Source organism: Pteropus alecto, unplaced genomic scaffold (genome assembly GCF_000325575.1).
Source record: "Pteropus alecto unplaced genomic scaffold, ASM32557v1 scaffold95, whole genome shotgun sequence".
Taxonomy (NCBI): Eukaryota; Metazoa; Chordata; class Mammalia; order Chiroptera; family Pteropodidae; genus Pteropus; species Pteropus alecto.
The window spans coordinates 1,305,230-1,322,716 of NW_006441071.1; the positions used below are offsets into that span (position 1 = coordinate 1,305,230).

General features: G+C 39.3%; 1 protein-coding gene across 2 annotated transcripts in view; it reads left to right on the top strand.

Annotated features, from left to right (window-relative positions):
- SLC24A2 (solute carrier family 24 member 2) overlaps positions 1–17,487 on the top strand; it is a 208,854-nt gene that overhangs the window by 140,529 nt on the left and 50,838 nt on the right. Inside the window, exon 4 of one of the 2 annotated variants that reach the window (XM_025051383.1) lies at positions 15,619–15,669. The exons of the other annotated variant lie outside the window; for it this stretch is intronic. Within the exon in view, the coding sequence (XP_024907151.1) occupies positions 15,619–15,669 (51 nt within the window). The remainder of the gene's footprint in view (positions 1–15,618; positions 15,670–17,487) is intronic. 2 annotated transcript variants of the gene reach the window in all.

Below are 17,487 nucleotides of genomic sequence, written 5' to 3' on the forward strand. Positions count from 1 at the left end.
AGCTTGCAAATATATTTTCCCATTCGGATGGTTGTCTCTTTACCTTGTTGACAGTTTCTTTCGCTGCACAGAAGCTTTTTAGTTTGATGTAGTCCCATTCATTTATTTTAGTTTTCACTTCCCTTGCCTTTGAGGTCAAATTCATAAAATCCTCTTTAAGTCCAAGGTCCTTGAGTTTAGTTCCTATATTTTCTTCTATGCATTTTATTGTTTCAGGTAAAAGAGCAACTTTTAGATGCTCTGGTTGAAGTGTTTAGCAGGAAAAAGAAGAAGCTGGACCAGAGGCAGCTGGGACCTCCCAAGAGGTGGCTCCTAAGAAGTAGGAATAGAATCTGTTAACTACTCTTGGTGAAGCACTCTGTGGGGAAGGAGAGGGACTTCTTGGAGGACTAGCATCACATATTTAAAGGAACAAGGTCCTCATTCCTGAAGGAGCGAAAGTACACATTTGTGAATGCAACTTCACATTATGATAGGTGTAGATTAATAAACAAAAATGGGAAACCAGGCTGGTGCTCATACAGTGCTGAGCATGGTGACAGGCATAGAGTAAACTCTCAATGCTGATGAACTCTGCTCGCCAGTTATTGAAAAAAGTCATCTTTAGTGTGATGCTGAGGGAGGGTCATCTGGGAAGTATTCCTAGAGAAAGTGAGCTTTGAGAGCTGTTCTTGTAAGAAGTGAAGAGTATGGGCAGGCAGAGAAGAAAGTGTGGGAATTCAAGGCATTGGAACTGGCGTGCTCAGGTCGATCCAAATCTACTTAAATTTTTTTTTGTTTGCCCAACCAAAATCGGGACTTTTTTGAGATGAGCAGGCATGTGGCTGTTTGCCTATTGAACTAACTTTCTAGCAATCTCTTTTACATTTGGTGATTGTGTGTGTGTGTGTGTGTGTGTGTGTGATATTGAACTAACTTTCTAGCAATCTCTTTTGCATTTGGTGATTGTATGTGTGTGTGTGTGTAGTGTGTATGTGTTTGATTTAAGTGTAGGAAATCAGAGGGCTTCAAGAGATGGTGAAGAGGAAAAATAAGAGAGTAAAATTTTTTTAAGTTCTGCTCTGTGTTCCATGCCTGACAGTCATCTCGTAATTTTCTCACCAGTAGCTGTGGGAATTACTGTGTGTTTTACCTCTAAGGAAACTGAGATCCAGAGAGTGGCATTACTTGCTCATAGTCAACTAGTTTCTCAGCTCACCTTCAGAGCCTGAATGCTTTCCACACACACAAGACTCCCATCTATAACCACGCATGTCCATCCTCTGTGCATAGCCATACATGTCTCCATTTTGTAAAATCATTCCAGTTCTTTAACATACACATTTAGTGTTAACTTGAAGGTGACACTAGGATTAAACTTACACTTGCTTGCTGGGTTTCTTTTTTTTCCTCACCAAACAGCAGAACTTGTTATTTCCCCAGCTTCTATTTTTAAAAACAGCTTCAATATGAGCTTTTATAAATTGTCATTTGATCCCAGAAGAAAGTCATTTTCATGCCTATTTTATTCAAAATGAGGAGAAGTTGTCCCTGAAAGGCAGTATTGTAACCTTTCTTTCTATTCCAAATCATAGATCAGTTTAAATTAGGAAGAAAGATGTTGCACGTAGCCTCAGCTGGTGAGTGAATAGGCAACAGGAGTGAAAATCTTTACTGGAGAATAATAAAATCCAATCCACTGGCTGTGTTTTTAATAAGATGACAGTAGTTTAAATGCCTGGATAGAGGAAAGAAGGCTATTAATGCCTCTCACAGAGCAAATGCAGGGACAAGTTAAATAGCTCCTCTCTTTGGAGAATACTAAAGCATTACTCTCAGATTTGAACATCAAAGATGATCGAAATTGAATCTCTCTTTGTGTTGTACACATTATAAATAAATTTCACTTGGGGCATGAAGGAACTGTGAATGCTTTTACTGAAATAAATGCTTTTGAGTATGGGAATGGGTTTCTCTTCTCTCTCTCTCTCTCTCTCTCTCTCTCTCTCTCTCTCTCTCTCTCTTTCTCTCTCTCTCATTTACTTTAAAGCAAAGGCCACAAAGACATGTGGCCAAAAATTGATTTTGATGGTATATGAGTATAAACATAGCACAAAAGAGGGAAAAAAGAAGCATCCATAAAGTTACAGCTCCATCTTTGTTCTCTTGAACTTATCACATGCTCAAAAGATGCAGTTTCAACTCCTTCAGAGAGGAGGACTGAGTTCCCAAAGATAGAAAGCAGTTGTCACAAGTACCAAAGATTGGGGGCAATCATTGAAGGTGAAAAAGCATTTTTATTTTACCAGCAACTGCCCATTCAAGTGTATGTTGATATATAAATATCATCTGTGAGACGAGAGCATTTGAAGGTGTTTCTCCCAAATGAAACCCTAAAGACACCCTTGTTTATTGAATAAATATGAAGGGTCTCTCTTAACAGAGTGCAAGTTGAACGATTCACATTCAATTATGAGACAGTTTCTCCTGAGAGTAGCCAAAGCTCTTCCTAATTTGACTCTTGCATCTGGGATTTGCACCTATGGATGTTGACCATGTTGTAAACACAAACTCCCAAGCTGCTGTCAGGGTTCATTTCTCTCTCAACCTTACAATACCAGATCCACTAAATCTGACCTCTTCACCTAAGCCATTAAAAAGAATTCCCTCACTCACGCCAAAGTGTCCTTTACAGGTTGTCTCAGGGCTCAGATGACACTGCGATACGTACACACACATGCACCCACACACACACATTCATACACACTTGTAAAAAGTCGAGCAGCATTGTTTTTTATATAAAGCCTATGGGTCTACTTCAGATTGGTTTCTTATTGCTCATGGATTGCATATTCATTCATTCACAAAATACATTCCTACTGCAAGCTGATGTGAGTAGTCAGCTCACCGGGAACCTCATCATACCTAATAAGTCTCTTGGGGATGATTAGCCAGTGCTTGCCCCAGACTAGTTAACTTCTTAAAATCCAGGTTAAATGCTGTCATTGAATCCGAGTTTCAGAAATGCAGTTGCAGTAACCTATGTGGCTACTACTGTAGTGGTGATTTCTCTCTGATGCCCAAGAACTGAATCCAGGGGGCAAGAACTGAATCCCGAATAACCAAAAGTAAATGCAGCTCTGCTTCAATTCTAACACCTTAAGGCCAGAACAACCATCATTGGCAGTACTTAATCTCATTCCAGAAAACTATTTATGATGAAACTTCACCTCTGCCATTTCTGAAAAAAATTTTATTCAGTTATTCATTTTTTTTCCACGCATCCCATTTCCATCCATAACACAATAGATCATGCAGAGTTTCCTGTCTAGGAAAAGGTACTTTTCTTGACCTCAGGACTGTTCCCCATCTTTTTCATGCTAGTGAAGATTAGAAGGAGAGGCTCTGAGCCTTGGAGCTTAAAGGTAGCATTATGCAATATGCCTATTTAGATAGGCTCTCTTCCCTGCTGGATGCATTCATGGTGGCCTCTTCCCACCAAACTCATGGAAAGAGGAAAGAGGTATAGTTATTAGGCAGATACACTGTGAAGCTGGTCATCTTGATTCAGATCTTGGCTCTGCCACCTAATAGCTGTGTGGCCTTGGGCAGTTAGCTTCTCTCTAACACAGCTTCCCCTTTCATAAAACAGGGAAGAAGATATAGTATGTATCTCTTAGAGCTGTTAAGTGTATTCGGTGGAGTACTATTAATAGAGCACATAGAACAGTCCTGGCACATGTATATAGGTATTTGCCAAGTAAGTTGCTTTCAGTTATTTTTTCTTGTAACCATGATATTTTTAGGCAATTTTCAGTGGTTCAGTAGTAAGTCATTGAAGTATCTTGTCTATATTTTCTCTTGAAAAGAAGCCTATTAGCCACGTGCCAATTTTTTAGATCCTGCTATACTTGTCTATAAGATAACACGGGAACTAATCTTTTTGGCAATCTGGCTTTCAATTGAGGAAAGGTTATCCTGAAACTGTATAATTATAGTTTCTGTATTTACAAAGTTCTCCTGTCCTTTGTGCAATGAGAAGAAAATCAAAGTGACATGGTACTTAACTCATTTCCTGCCAAAAGTCTCAACTTCATTTGGCATCCATAGTTGTAAGATGTTGGGCAGACTTAAAAAATATCCTCTTCCCACATATTGATAAAAAATTGGAAAAGCATTTACTGTACTAATTTTTCGATCCTGCCAAAATATTCTTTGGCCACTATTTATATACTTGGGAGTTATAAGGCCCTGCCTTCTCCCTACATCATCAGTCCACTGGCAGGTATTTGCTATTTAATCTAAGGTGCATAATGGACTATTTGTGAAACATCTTAATCTTCTAGCCTATCTTTGCATCCTGGATTTTAAACTCACTTGTATAGTCCCACTTTATGCAATATGGTATTTAAGTGGGAGTAACGGTAAATGGATTTCCACTTAAAACAAATGTAATTTAGAGGATTGCATGAACATTTGTTCTACTTTAAATTTGATCCTGTAAGTACTTCACAGTTTTCAGTGATTGTTTCTATTATGGTAGGGATCCATGTAGTCAGTGAAATGACAGCCTGGACAATACTCAAGAATACATAATTATAAAAATAGTTTTTACTTTGAATCACTTCCACATCAGTGGCATTAATTTCCTTTCTGTCTTCCAGTTTTTTCCCCCAATTGCATTCTGTTCTCAAATTCTCCTGCTTTCTCACACTTCTCTCTTTATCTCTTGCCCTTCTCCCGCCCCCACCCTTGGATGGCTAGAGTTTTTTTCTTTTTTTCTCTTTCTTTTTTTTCCATTTTATTGTTTTTCCTCTCCTCCCCTAGGATACTTTCCCTGTATGCTTTTCTGATATTATTTGATGCTCAGTGCATTAGAGGGTGAAATTCAGCTGTGCCGACCCAATGGTTGAATATAATTTAGCACTGATTCTATCAGCCTGGCAGAAGCCACTATATCCAGCCAGGCCACAAGATGGGATTCAGGAGAACATCCAAGTTGTTCTATAGCCAGCATGCAGCATCCTTTCTGTGCACCAGTGTTTTTTTTTACCTCTCCATTTCTAAGATATTGCCGCCATTTTGTCTTCTGTGTGCTGAAGACTCTCCTGATGGTGCTTTTGCGTGATAGAAATTCTCCTGCTTTACAGAAGCAGGAAAGGTGATTCTAAGAATTGCGGTTACATACATTTTCCCTTCACATGCTCTCTCCCCACAGAAATGCTGAAGACAGAATATTTGAAACTGCAGAGTTAGAACACTAAAATGGAAGGGATCATAGGCATCAGTACCAAAGGCAACTAGGCTAAGAAGATTAATACAGCACTATTAAATAGAGATTTAATTCAATTCAGCAGCATTTAATCACCTGCAGAGTGGCAAGAACTCTGCTGGGTGCTGGAATTAACAAAATGAGTGCTTGATCCTTTGCCCTAAAGGGCAGAAAGAAAATAGGTGAAGGTACATTTAATGAGCACACACAACAGAAGTGTGTACTTGGAACAGACACACAGGAGGAAGTGACTTACACTAGGGATGGGAGATATTCAGGAATGCTGCCTGCAGGAGGGAACCTCAAAACTGGCTTCTAAGTGATTAAATAAATTAGGATATCTAATAAAATTCCAGCACGAAAAGGCAATATGTATGGTATTTAGAGGTGTATTTTCAGTTTGCATTTTGAAAGGCTTACCCTGGTGATGATATAAAAGATAAGTGACAGGTGCTGGGAGTAGACAGTAGGTGATAAGAAAGATTAGGAAACAAGAGTTCAAATGTGACTATTGCAGTAGCCAGGGCAAGACCTGTAAGCAAGGCCTGGGCAATGGGAATGGAACAGAAAAGAAAGAATTGAGTATATTTCAGTGTGGGGGTTAATAGGGCTTCATGACTAGTTGGGTTGTGAGTGTGGCTTATAGAAGCAACAGCATCAATTAATAGGGCTTCATGACTAGTTGGGTTGTGAGTGTGGCTTATAGAAGCAACAGCATCACTTTAGGCCCTGCCCTGTGGATCTTATGTCACATGTACTATAACTAAGCTCACATTTCTATGAAATAAGACAGTAGGCCTATCTGTATGCACCACCTCGTAAGTTCTTCAAAAAAAGGGGGCAGGGAAAAAGGATAAAATATTTTGCCACTTTTAAGACTAAGTAATATATGTGCTTGTATTCCCCACCCCCAAATGGTAAGACTTAATCAGAAAGTACCTCTACTTGATTTTGCAGACATAATCTTTCAATTTATAGAGACACAAAAATATGCCCAAGATGTTAGAAGATGTCGTTAGTGAAAATGTTAGCTTCCTAACCTTCTACCCCCACAAAATAACTATTAAGAACATGTTTTAGAAACTTTAGAAGGACTCAAACAGATTTTCTAAAATAAGAAATAAATTCCTAATGTTGCATGGATAGTATCTGATCTTCTATGTTCTTTGCTTATCCAAACAATTTTCTTCCACCATGTGCGATAATATCATTTTCTCCCTTGAAACTCCAGCTGAAAAAGAAGAGACCAGAAAAAAATATTGAGTATCCATCCAGAATTCTCAATTAATGCCCATGGAGGCAATAATAATGACAACTGGAATAACTAACATTTACTGAATACTTACTATGTGCCAGAAGCCATCTAAACATTTTATATAGATTAACTCATTCAATTTTTATATCAATCCTATGATTTTATTATATTATAATATTATTATATTATAACCTCTTCTATTATGGCCATTTCACAGATAAAGACACTGAAAGCAAGAGTAGTTAAACAATTTGTCCAAGGACATAGGGTAGTAATTCACAGAGTCAGGTTCAAATTCAGATTTCTTGGATCCTAGAACTCACTCTCTTAACCACTGGACAATACCACTTACCCAAACAGCTGGAGTCCTTTTTGAACTTTCCTTTCGAAAGTCAAAACTTAAAGATGTTTATATTATCTTTTTCCCTCAGTTGTACATTGTTTAAACAATGTAAGTAGTCTCCATATACCTGATGTCAGATAGTACAAAAGAATATGACATTCATAGACTTCCTTCAGCATGATGTAATTAGTCATTATTTTTGTCATTCTCCTCCTTTAACCTGTATCTCCTCCAATATAAACTTGTTAAAAGAATGTTAGAACAAGGTTCTAATCCTGAATGGTTGTTTGTTGTGATTTATTATGTCAGCCTGGCCACTGAGTGGCTTTGGCCCAGTTATAGAATGATGTCTGATGTATATTGAACACTTTTAGTGTTCTAGGCATTGCATAAAGCCCCTTACAACAACACAGTAAAGATGTACCAGAATTAGCCCCATTTTACAGATGAGGAAACTAAGGTTCGAAAGGCCGAATATCTTACTACAAAGTCACACGGCTTATAATTAAAATCTGGATTAAAATGGCCATCTGGCTCCCAAATTTAGGCCGTGCTACAAAATCTCCTTATTCATTATCATGGTGATAAGGTCTCCCAATACCAGGTTCACACCAACTTTGTGAAGATCAGAAGAATTAAATCTATGGGAGCTTCTTGATTTATTTGAACAAAAACCAGTAGATGCTTTAAAGCCATTAATAATACCTACCATATATTTAATGCATATTATGTGCCAATTATGTGTTAAGTACTTGTAATTCTCACCATAATCTTATAAAACAAACTATTATTGTTCCCATTTTTCATAAGCATGGGAACTGTAAGAGAGAATAAGTGATTTGCTGAAGGTCTCATGACTAGTAAGTGGCAGTCCCAATTGTCGAGTTAAGGTCTGTAGGACTCTACTAAACTACAGATGATAGAGCTGTCATGCCATATTGTAACTTTCTTTCCTCCAATGGGAGAAAGAACATTTTGACAACGTATTGGTGTTTAAAATTATCTTAAGATTGTTATTGAGGTTTTTTATCACACAATTAAAAGGATACATGTAAAAGCCCAGGAAATCTTTTTTAAACCACACTGTTTGGGTTGATTCTCCTGACTAGGTTGCTCATTGTTTTTCTTTTAAAATCCTTTCCAGAAATCTGCTTGTTCTATTCTGTACTCCCCCAACCCCTCACCCCAATCCACCTCAAAAGGAAAGCAACAGAACAGCACACTCACGTCCCGTTTTTCCTGCTTGATCATCCAGAGCATGTAAATTACAGTGAAATATGGCCTGAGTCAGCTCCTCACAGGACAGAAATCAGTAACCATTGATATTGCTAAGCAACACCACAGAGGAGCAAGGCTGCAAATTAGGTGACAAGTTTGTATGAAGCCACAGTGTCTGGGGACTCACTTGGGCATTTCATTATGAACCATCTGGATGATCCACAGTAATAACCACACATTACTGTTCACTGTTCAAGGGTGATAATTCCCATATAATTATATGGCACCTCCCTCTGTGATCCTAACATACATTGCAGAACCTTGCACTGTATTTTACATAATCCAGATATTTCCCTTTGAGATAATTGGGAACAGTTTCACCTAATGGGCAACTTCCATTCCTCCCCAAAAGAAGACTTAAACATATAAAGTCACTCTGTGAGCTTGTGCAATGGCACAGCTAGCTAGGCAAAAAACACGCATAAAGGACAGAATTAATCATGGGATGATGCAAGTCCATCAGCCTGACATGGGCTTTACCTTCATGGTCTTAGAGGAGCCTGAGATGATGAAACTCAGTCCTTTCTGAAGGCAGGGATGAGCAGACTGCAGTACCTACACCAAATGAGGTATGTAAGGAGCAAGAAAGTGAGCTAGAGTCCCTCACCGTCTGGGGAAATGTTACCTAGCAAGGACCCCTCCCAGTTCCAACAACCTAGCTGGTCTCATTGGTTCATTCATTCATTCAGCTAATATTTATAAGAAAATCGGACTAAGCAACCTGATTTTAAACCAAAGGTTGGGTGGCTCCATAGTGTAGTGGTTAGTACATCTGCTTTACACACAGAAGGTCCTGGCTTCCTGCCCCAGCTGGAGCCACGGACCATACCCCGGGTGCGCCAGGCCCCCAGGTGTGCCAGGCCCCCTGAGCGTGCTGGGGTGCCAGGCCACTGGGGCGCACGAGTGCACACTGTGAGCGTGTGGGAGGTGACGCCCCGCCTTCAGAGATCCAGTTCTGAAGGGGAAAACGACAACATCCATAGGTCAGGGGTGGAAGTGGGGGGTGTAATTAAAGAGAGAAAAAAATAATAATAAATAAACCAAAAGTTACAAATTGATAAGCCAAATATGACCCAGAGTAGTTTGTTTTGTTTTGCTTCATTTTTTAATTTGGAATTAGTTGCCAACATTTAAAAATCAGAAGTTTTCACATGAAAATCCAAATATCTGGCTTCACTTGAATAATCAGATCTACCAATACTGCTTCTGTAGCCCCTCATGGAGCTGGAGCTGAGTGACTGCTGCCCTTTTTAAGCAACACTGTCCAGTTTTCCATAATTACCACCACTCTATTATTTTCTCCAGCCCGCTTTCCTCACCTGCATACCTGGCCCCTGTGGTTCACTGGTGCTTTGTCAAAATGCCTACTATGTTCCAGGCTCTGAGCCAAATGGATCCGAGGATTTTTCTGACTCCTGATTTGACCTCTGATGTAGCATCAGTATTTCCTGGGGGCTGGGGCCTCAGAATGATATCAGAAGATAGATATAAACAAAGAAATACATGTGGAGAGTGGAGACAAAAATAGCAGCAATAACAAATCAGTGTGTCTGAGTTTGCAGGAAGCTTGAAAAGGAAGAGTGAATGTTTCACAAAGAGGCTAGATTTGGAGGGCATGAAAATCAGGTGATAAATTTCTAAGAGGTAGCCGTGTGTGTATGTTCATAAATCCTACTTGAAACTCAATAGCTGATGGATTACTCATAAATTCAGCCTTTTATTTTCATTCGCAAAGTTTTTGCCTTGCTTCCAAAAGCCTAAGTGAGAGATTTTAATCTCATAGAAGAAAAAGAAGTACTCATAAGCATAGATTTGGAAGAGTTGAATGTGAAAAGAACTCCATAGGACAAAATCATTTCTGGTAACACCTTGTGTCTGACATACTTGTGTTACCACATGTTGAGTACAGCTGTCCCTGGGCAAACACGCACACACTTAGGAGCCTCTTAGAGAAGTTTAACACACTAGCATCAATCCCCCACAGAATGTTAAGCAGAGCTTCTGCGATGAGTCAGTACTTCAAAAGCTTTTTTTTGAGTGAGATTTTGAATTTGAAGGTTAATATATTCCTTTCCTTCTGACTTGAGTAAAAAGTGAGGATTTGTGGTTGTTCCTTCATTTATTTTCAATCTCTTAATTTTTTTTTTAAGTTAAAAAATTATTTGCCTTGGCATAAACATTTGACATTAAAAAAAAATGACCGAAGAAAGTCTTTTAAGAGAAAGCAATTAATTTTGATAGTCCATGCATTTTGACATGAAATCAAACAAAAAGCTTGAGATTGGGCTGTTTTAGAAAATATCTAACTCATAATTCATGTTTATTTTGATGGAAATTTTTCACATGAGAAAACAAGAAAAATGATTAATCCAGACACTCTGCAAGAAACTTAAAAATTGCATAGATCCACAAATATAAATGCCGTGTTTGTAGGAATTGGGGTAAGAAGTTATAAACACTTGCCTCTCATACTATCCACTTATAAAACTTTGACACAAACATTTTTACCCAATAATTAAGAACAAAAACAAAAACGATTTCTGGCTAAAATGTTAATGCTGCAACACAAGGTTCTGGAAGTTAGCCAGGGCAACTTTTCACTAGACTAAAAGTTTTTCTTTTGACAGTCTTCTTTGTGTTTAAGGGAAGAAGTCTAGGGGGTATGTTGATTGCACATGCCGAGAATAGACATCAACACTGGTGCCCACCCACAGAGAGAGAGTGTGGATAGGAATTAACTACCTTGTGCTGGGCTGAGTTAGATGTTGAGCCTGTAGCAGAAAATGAAGAGGGGTAGCAATTATTAAGGATGTCTGTGCCACCCCTATGGAAAGTGCTCTATAAACATGCTCTTATCTGATCCTCCGAAAACACTCCTGAGAATAGATATGTATTGCTCTTCTCCCCATTTGAAAGACAAAGAACTGAGTCTCAGAAAGGATCACCCAGCCTAAAAGTAGTAGAGCTAAACTGTGAATTAACTGTCTTGTCTGTCTCACTGACGAGCACTCTTAACCTTGATAGTGATGTTATGGTGTCAACAGTCGAGAGGCCTTAGGCATCAGTGTCTGTCTTCCTGACTTCAGCAAGTCCAGGGAAGTACAACAAACCAAAGCTTCCTAAACCTCACTGTCATTTGGGAGCTATGCATGTGTATACTTTATTAAGAAGTATGAGGAGAGCACGTAATATGAGGAAGGCACTATTTTGTTCTATTGGGAGAGGTCTAGAAAGGAATAGCTCTCTACCTCCAACATATGGACAGCATAGTTGGAGAGACAGGCTTGTGTGCAAATATTAAAAGGCACCAAGCTGGAACACTGATGTTCAGATGAATGAAGGGTCCACTTTTCACATTCTGCTTTCATGGTTGTGGTCTATGTTTTGACATGCCACAGAGCTAAGAGTAGAAGGGCAGGACTAATGAAAAAATTTTTTTCTAAATACTGTTCCTGACATGGAAGAAAATTTCATTGCTGAACAGCAAATATCTCTATAAAACCTTTACAAATAGTGTTGAATTTGTTTTAACAAACCGTGTTAAAATACCAAGTTCTCTAAAAGCTCTGTTCCATGTCCCATGGGTTCTCCTTTACTCTTCTTGGTGGTGCTTGCAATAATGAAGCTGCCCACTATTGATTGCTTAGTGGGTGCCATTATCTCATCTACTCTTTACCACAACTTTCTGTGGGAGATTCAATCATGCCCCTTTATAGCTGAGGGCATGGAGGCTCAGAAAGGTGAAACAACTTGCTCAAAGTCACACAGCTAATGAGTGGCAGATTTGGGGTTCAAACCCACACCTTGGCTTCAAAGCCCATGTTTTTAACTTCCATTCACTGTTGAAAATAATTCTTCCATGGATGTGATGTAATCCAGTATCTGTATAAACCTCTTTGATAAGTAATAGATAACTTTACCAAGAAACTACTATCTGTATTGAGAAAGCCTTAATTGTTAGGTATTCATGTGCAGTTCAAACCAATACCAAAAATAAAGCAGCTAATTAAAAAATAAATAAACAAGTTAATCATATTTTTCCATCAGTCACTTAAGTAATAAATGCTTATTCTCATTTATTTTGCTACCTCTACTTTTCATTCTAATGAAATGATCTCAGCATAAATGCTTCTATTGACTTTCCACTTCATTTGTCAGAATTTTGAGGCCCAAATGTGAGAAGTCATTTGTCTGCTGCTCTTGTCTGGGGAAATTTGGTGAAAAAAGGGTTGAGAATACAACTGGCCTCGAAATTGGAGCTGAGGAAGTCAATGTTGGAAGGAAAAATCTGTGTCCACATCCTTCTTCAGAAAAAAAAAATTAGGAGCCCAAAATACTAGTTCTTACTCACAGATTCTTTGGGACCGAAGATAAGACCCTTCCCTTGATTTGTCAGTTATAAAGTATGAATGAGAACTCAGAGGTACCTTAAAGCCAGGTAGTGATGTTGCTGACAAGACTTGGAAGGAAGCAGACTGAGGAATGACAAAAGGTTCCACCATCCTAGAGATCTGGGAGTTTGGAAGCCTGTGGTCCTAGCTGTCCAAAAGGCAGGAAAGCAAGTGTGGTGACCAAGGTAGGCAGGAGTCACGCACGATCAGCTTACAGGCTCATCTCAAACTACTGGGCTCTGGAACTTTTTTCTTAGGCTATGTGGGTTTCTTAGAGAAATATTATAGAGAAGAGGCACCAAGGGTACCCAGGATGATTTTCATTAATCTCTCTCCTGATCCTGGCTGACTCTTACTCAGTTGATATAATGGATATTACTAGGTAGTATTCAATGGCACTTTCTCGAACTCCCTCACTTCCTCTCTCCTATCCCAAGGAAACTTAGTTTGGTTTAGGACCAGTTTGAACCTTACTCCAATGATGCTAAAGTTGCCTTCGTTGTTCTCCATGGGTAGTATGTGACTGGAGGCCATGGCTCCACGGAGGTGAATTTTCACTCACATCTCTCAGGCCACAGTGACTGAGGCTACTTTCCATGAGGCATCCATAGGCTATAGGACATCAAGGTGCATGGTGTGCTCTGATTCATGTGTGCATGTTGTGTTCGTCCTAGTCTCATGTCACACCCCTCTTTCTGCACCCTCCTGAAGCCCTTAAAGCTGCTACCCTTGACTACTTGAAAGCACTGGAGTGCTGAGTTCACCATCTCACCACCCATTGCTGTCGATGGTAAAGTCCACATTCTAGAAGGCTGGATTTCTTCCCATTCTTCTCTGCCTTCTCTTCAGTAAGCAACAAACACAGTTTCCTTCACTTGGGCAGATATTGTTCCCTTGCCTTCCTTCCTCACTGTGCTTCGCATCACTATGTGACCCATTGTTATTCAGCCTTTTACTCCTCTTATTCCTTCTCTTCAACCATCTTTAGCCTCATTTTCCGTATGTTCCATCCAGTTCTTGTCCCTCTGTCCCATTCGCCATCCAAGGAAAAAATTAAGAAACAACCTAGACATTGTCACAGCAGTAAGAACGTCTGAGCTTTGCCAGACATTAACAGTTCCAATTTTGACTATGTAAAAATAAAATAATTAAAGAATATGATTGCATTTATTTATACCTGGCTCCACAAGAGACAAAGCAAAGTGTAATCACATCTGCCGCAAGCAGATGTTTAACAATTTGGGATTAATAAATGAAAACAGGTGTGTGCAAACAGAGAGATTACACCTAAAAAGATTCGTAAAAATGCAATGGTGCATCTTCACTGTGTAGAATATGTTTTACATCAACTTTGCCAACATAGAACCATCCACATTCTGTTTCCTGAGCAAATATTAGAGAATAAGCCAGCCTCTTATTCTGTTGCTTTACCTCAGGGAAGGAGTGCAGATTATGAAAATATTAGTTAGCTGATATAATTCATCATCTTACTGCAAGACTACACACACACACACACACACACACACACCACGCATACATTATGTGTAAAGCCACCATGAACATGTGTTTAATATTTATGAAAGTATATCATTTAAGAATTCCGAATTTGTGCAATGTCATATATATAATAGACTACTCTTCTTAAAATATCAGAAAAACTTATATTCCCCTGAAGGCAATCCCCAAAAGTCATTTTAAAAAATCTTTCTTGTTATTTACATAAAATTTAATTTCTTGTTGAAGCACTCGCATCTTTGTCATGCATCTAACAAAATTGAGAGTAGGCAGGTTTTTGCAGAAACATAAAGATGAGGTGATTTTTCTCCCCAAGGTATAATTTTGTATTGGTATGTCAAAATAGCTTTAGATAAAAATTTAAGCACATGGAAAAAGCATATATATAGAATGTATAATATAAATATAAAATAGAAAAATATTTTTTATTGTGTTTTAAGCTAGAACCTTCATCTTGCACGTGAAACTCACCAATTACTAGTTGATTCATATGTGAATTTTCTGTGACCACCTAAGTTAATGAGCCATGGAAGCATTCTGCAGAACCACAGGAACATCTCTTGAGTTTAATTAATTTCTTGAAGTTTATTGAGAGAGTGTTGTTACTATAAGAAAAAAATAATTTTGACCTGCTCACAATGTTGCTTAAAACAATCTGGAATTTTCAGATGAACAAAAATAAAGTTTCTATCTTCGAATTGAAGTAAAAAAAAAAAGACAGAAATGGTGCATCCCCACCTCCTCTCTCCCCCACCCAAGCTGCGACTCCCACCAGCTGACTCAGAACAGCTCGCTTTCTGCCAGTGGTTTCCATTACAGCCAAGTCCTTTGGTGATCAGCACACAGGAGGGGCTGCTGGTCACCTCCTGCCTCCTGCAGTCTCCAAGCAGCAGGCGATGCCTTGGTCTGGGAGTTGTGGCTGCTGTCACCTGTCTCGGCCAGGTGATCCTCCCTGGGAATATGCCTCTTTTCTTCCAGAGCACTCTGAACCTTTCACAGCTGCTCCCACTATGCCGCACCTGTAGTATTCAGTGTTTTCTGTCAAAACTGGGATGAAAATTTAAAGGGAAGTCGAGAACCTGGTTTTTCATTTTGGGTTTTCCCAGGTAGCTTTCCTTAATCTCTAGGAAGTGATTCTGTTGCAGAAGAGCTGTGAAATGAACTTCTGGCCTGCTGTCCTTGGCAAAGAATCCAGTGTCTTCAAGCTTCAGTGGGCCTGGACATTGTCCTCATTCAGCCCTTTCTCTTGGAGTGTCATCTCTATAAAAATTATAGGGCTAGGTTAGACCTGGTATGAAGCTATCTTTGCCAAGTATTCTGTTTCATCAGATGTTAAAATCACTGTGTCCTGTTCTGTAATGCAGGGCACATCTTACCCCCTGTGGAATAATATATTTTAGTGATTTCTGAAAATGGGCTGCGAAAGCTGTCTGCCACATGGCCCATGTTTGCACATCTCTGTACAGTTACGATTGCGGAATTTGACAGTATAACTCTGAATCTGATTAATTAAGAATGTGTAAAAACAAAGTTCTTGCATTACAGCTCGTTCCTTATCTTTGTGTCTTTTACTATGATGTTGTAGAACTTGGATCATATGGAAAACTAAAATATTATGACACAATGACTGAAGAAGGTAAGAATGATTTTAGAATTGTATGCATTGGCTTTTTTTCATTTATGGTGTCTGTTGCTTGCCCATTTTTACAAATTTTTTTCTTTTTCCTCTTTGCATGACTTCAGTGACATTGTGTGATTTTTTATTTTTTCTGCATTTTTGTCTTGTTTTTGCCATCGTGTTCATTTGGAATTGGAGACGTGCAATACCATGGGTAATCATGTTATTCCATTCAAATGATCCAAACCATGTCAACTGTGTAACACACCCAGAGAAATGGTGTCAGCAATGTAAATACAAGAAAGAATACACCCACTGTGTCAGCATTATTTCTTCCACACGCTCACAACATATAGAAACACATCCAACCAATACTCTTCTAATAATATGCCCTTACTTTCAGAGGTGGATGATGTATGTTCTGGTGATATGCTGATTTATGCAAAGGAATGAGCGATCTAAAGTAACTCTTAGACTCCAAGCCAGCTAGAGTCCTGTTTCTACTGCAGGGCTGTAGGCTCATGTCCTCAGCTCCCACAATCCCTATCGACTCATCTCAGAGTGTTACTCTGAGAGGCGGAGTCACCATTCCAGCCAATAAAATTTTATATACTGGGGTTCACACTCTGTGAGGTTGGATATATCATTTTAACCACTTCCCCTGAGTAAATGAAATCTGAAAGGGATTTATTTTAAAATATATTTACTAATGAATCTCAGGCACTATCCCAGAGCACAACCTTGCCTCAGTCAGAATCATTTTTCTGAAATAAGTTCACCATGGAACAGCAATTCGAAACTTTTGCATTCTTATAAAGGGAGTTGTCCTATTGCCTTATCACCCTCTCTCACCCAATTTGGGGTTTTTACATGATTTTTATACTGATATTGACAAGAAACCAAAAGGAACCCTGAAAGGGGAATCAGTTAATTTTACCCTTCGACATGAGCAATTCTCCCAAACGTGTTGCATATCTTGTTTTCAGCTTCTAGTATTTCTAAGTTGCCTTAGCTTGCCGAAGATCTCCTAGTTGCTTTGCATGCAAGAAGCAGAATATCTGACAGCCCTTGGTAAGAGGAAGCCCCCTCTTGGCCCCTCCCCACTCTGGCTTCTACACAACACCCAGACCCTTCTCTGCTGCTATTCCTGTGCTGTTAATTAACCTCTGTGTTGTTTCCTAAAGCAGCAGTCTTTAGGATTAAGATCTCAGACTGGCCCTGCTGTATGTAGCCCAAGGCCCTCCCAACGATTCAGGAAAATACAGTGAGACCCCCAAGGGCAGAAAGATACCTATGGGAATATTTGTCATACCACCAAGAGACTAGAAAGAGCAACCCACACTTTAAAGGAGGCCTCTGCCACAGCTGTTATTTTTATTCCATGTCTTCGGACTACTTCGATTTTTATTGGTGATTGGCGTAAGAAGCCAAAGCTTGGGACTCAATGACTTGACAATTTTGTAACTCCTCCTGGCATCTCCCCAGCCCCTAGCCTTGATTTCAAATTCAGCTCCCCAGGTGGGTTTGTTAGCTGGCCTGTCACCATCCTTCACTTTCTTTACTCCATCCTGTCCTTTCCCTTCCACCCTTAGCTTCCCAATCAAAGGGCAGATTCTGTCTCCCTTTTGCCTCAGTTGCCCCATTTCTCCTGTACTCTATTTCTTTCTTTCCTCTTTCCACATCCACTTGAGCAAGTGTTGCCACCCAAGCACTCTCTTTTCCTTCCTCCCTACACCAGGCAATTCAAGATCACGTGAAGATGCAAAAAAGCTACTTCCAATTTGATGATTACACTTGATAATGGCTGGCCCTTAGCAAAACTGTGAGATTGTGTTT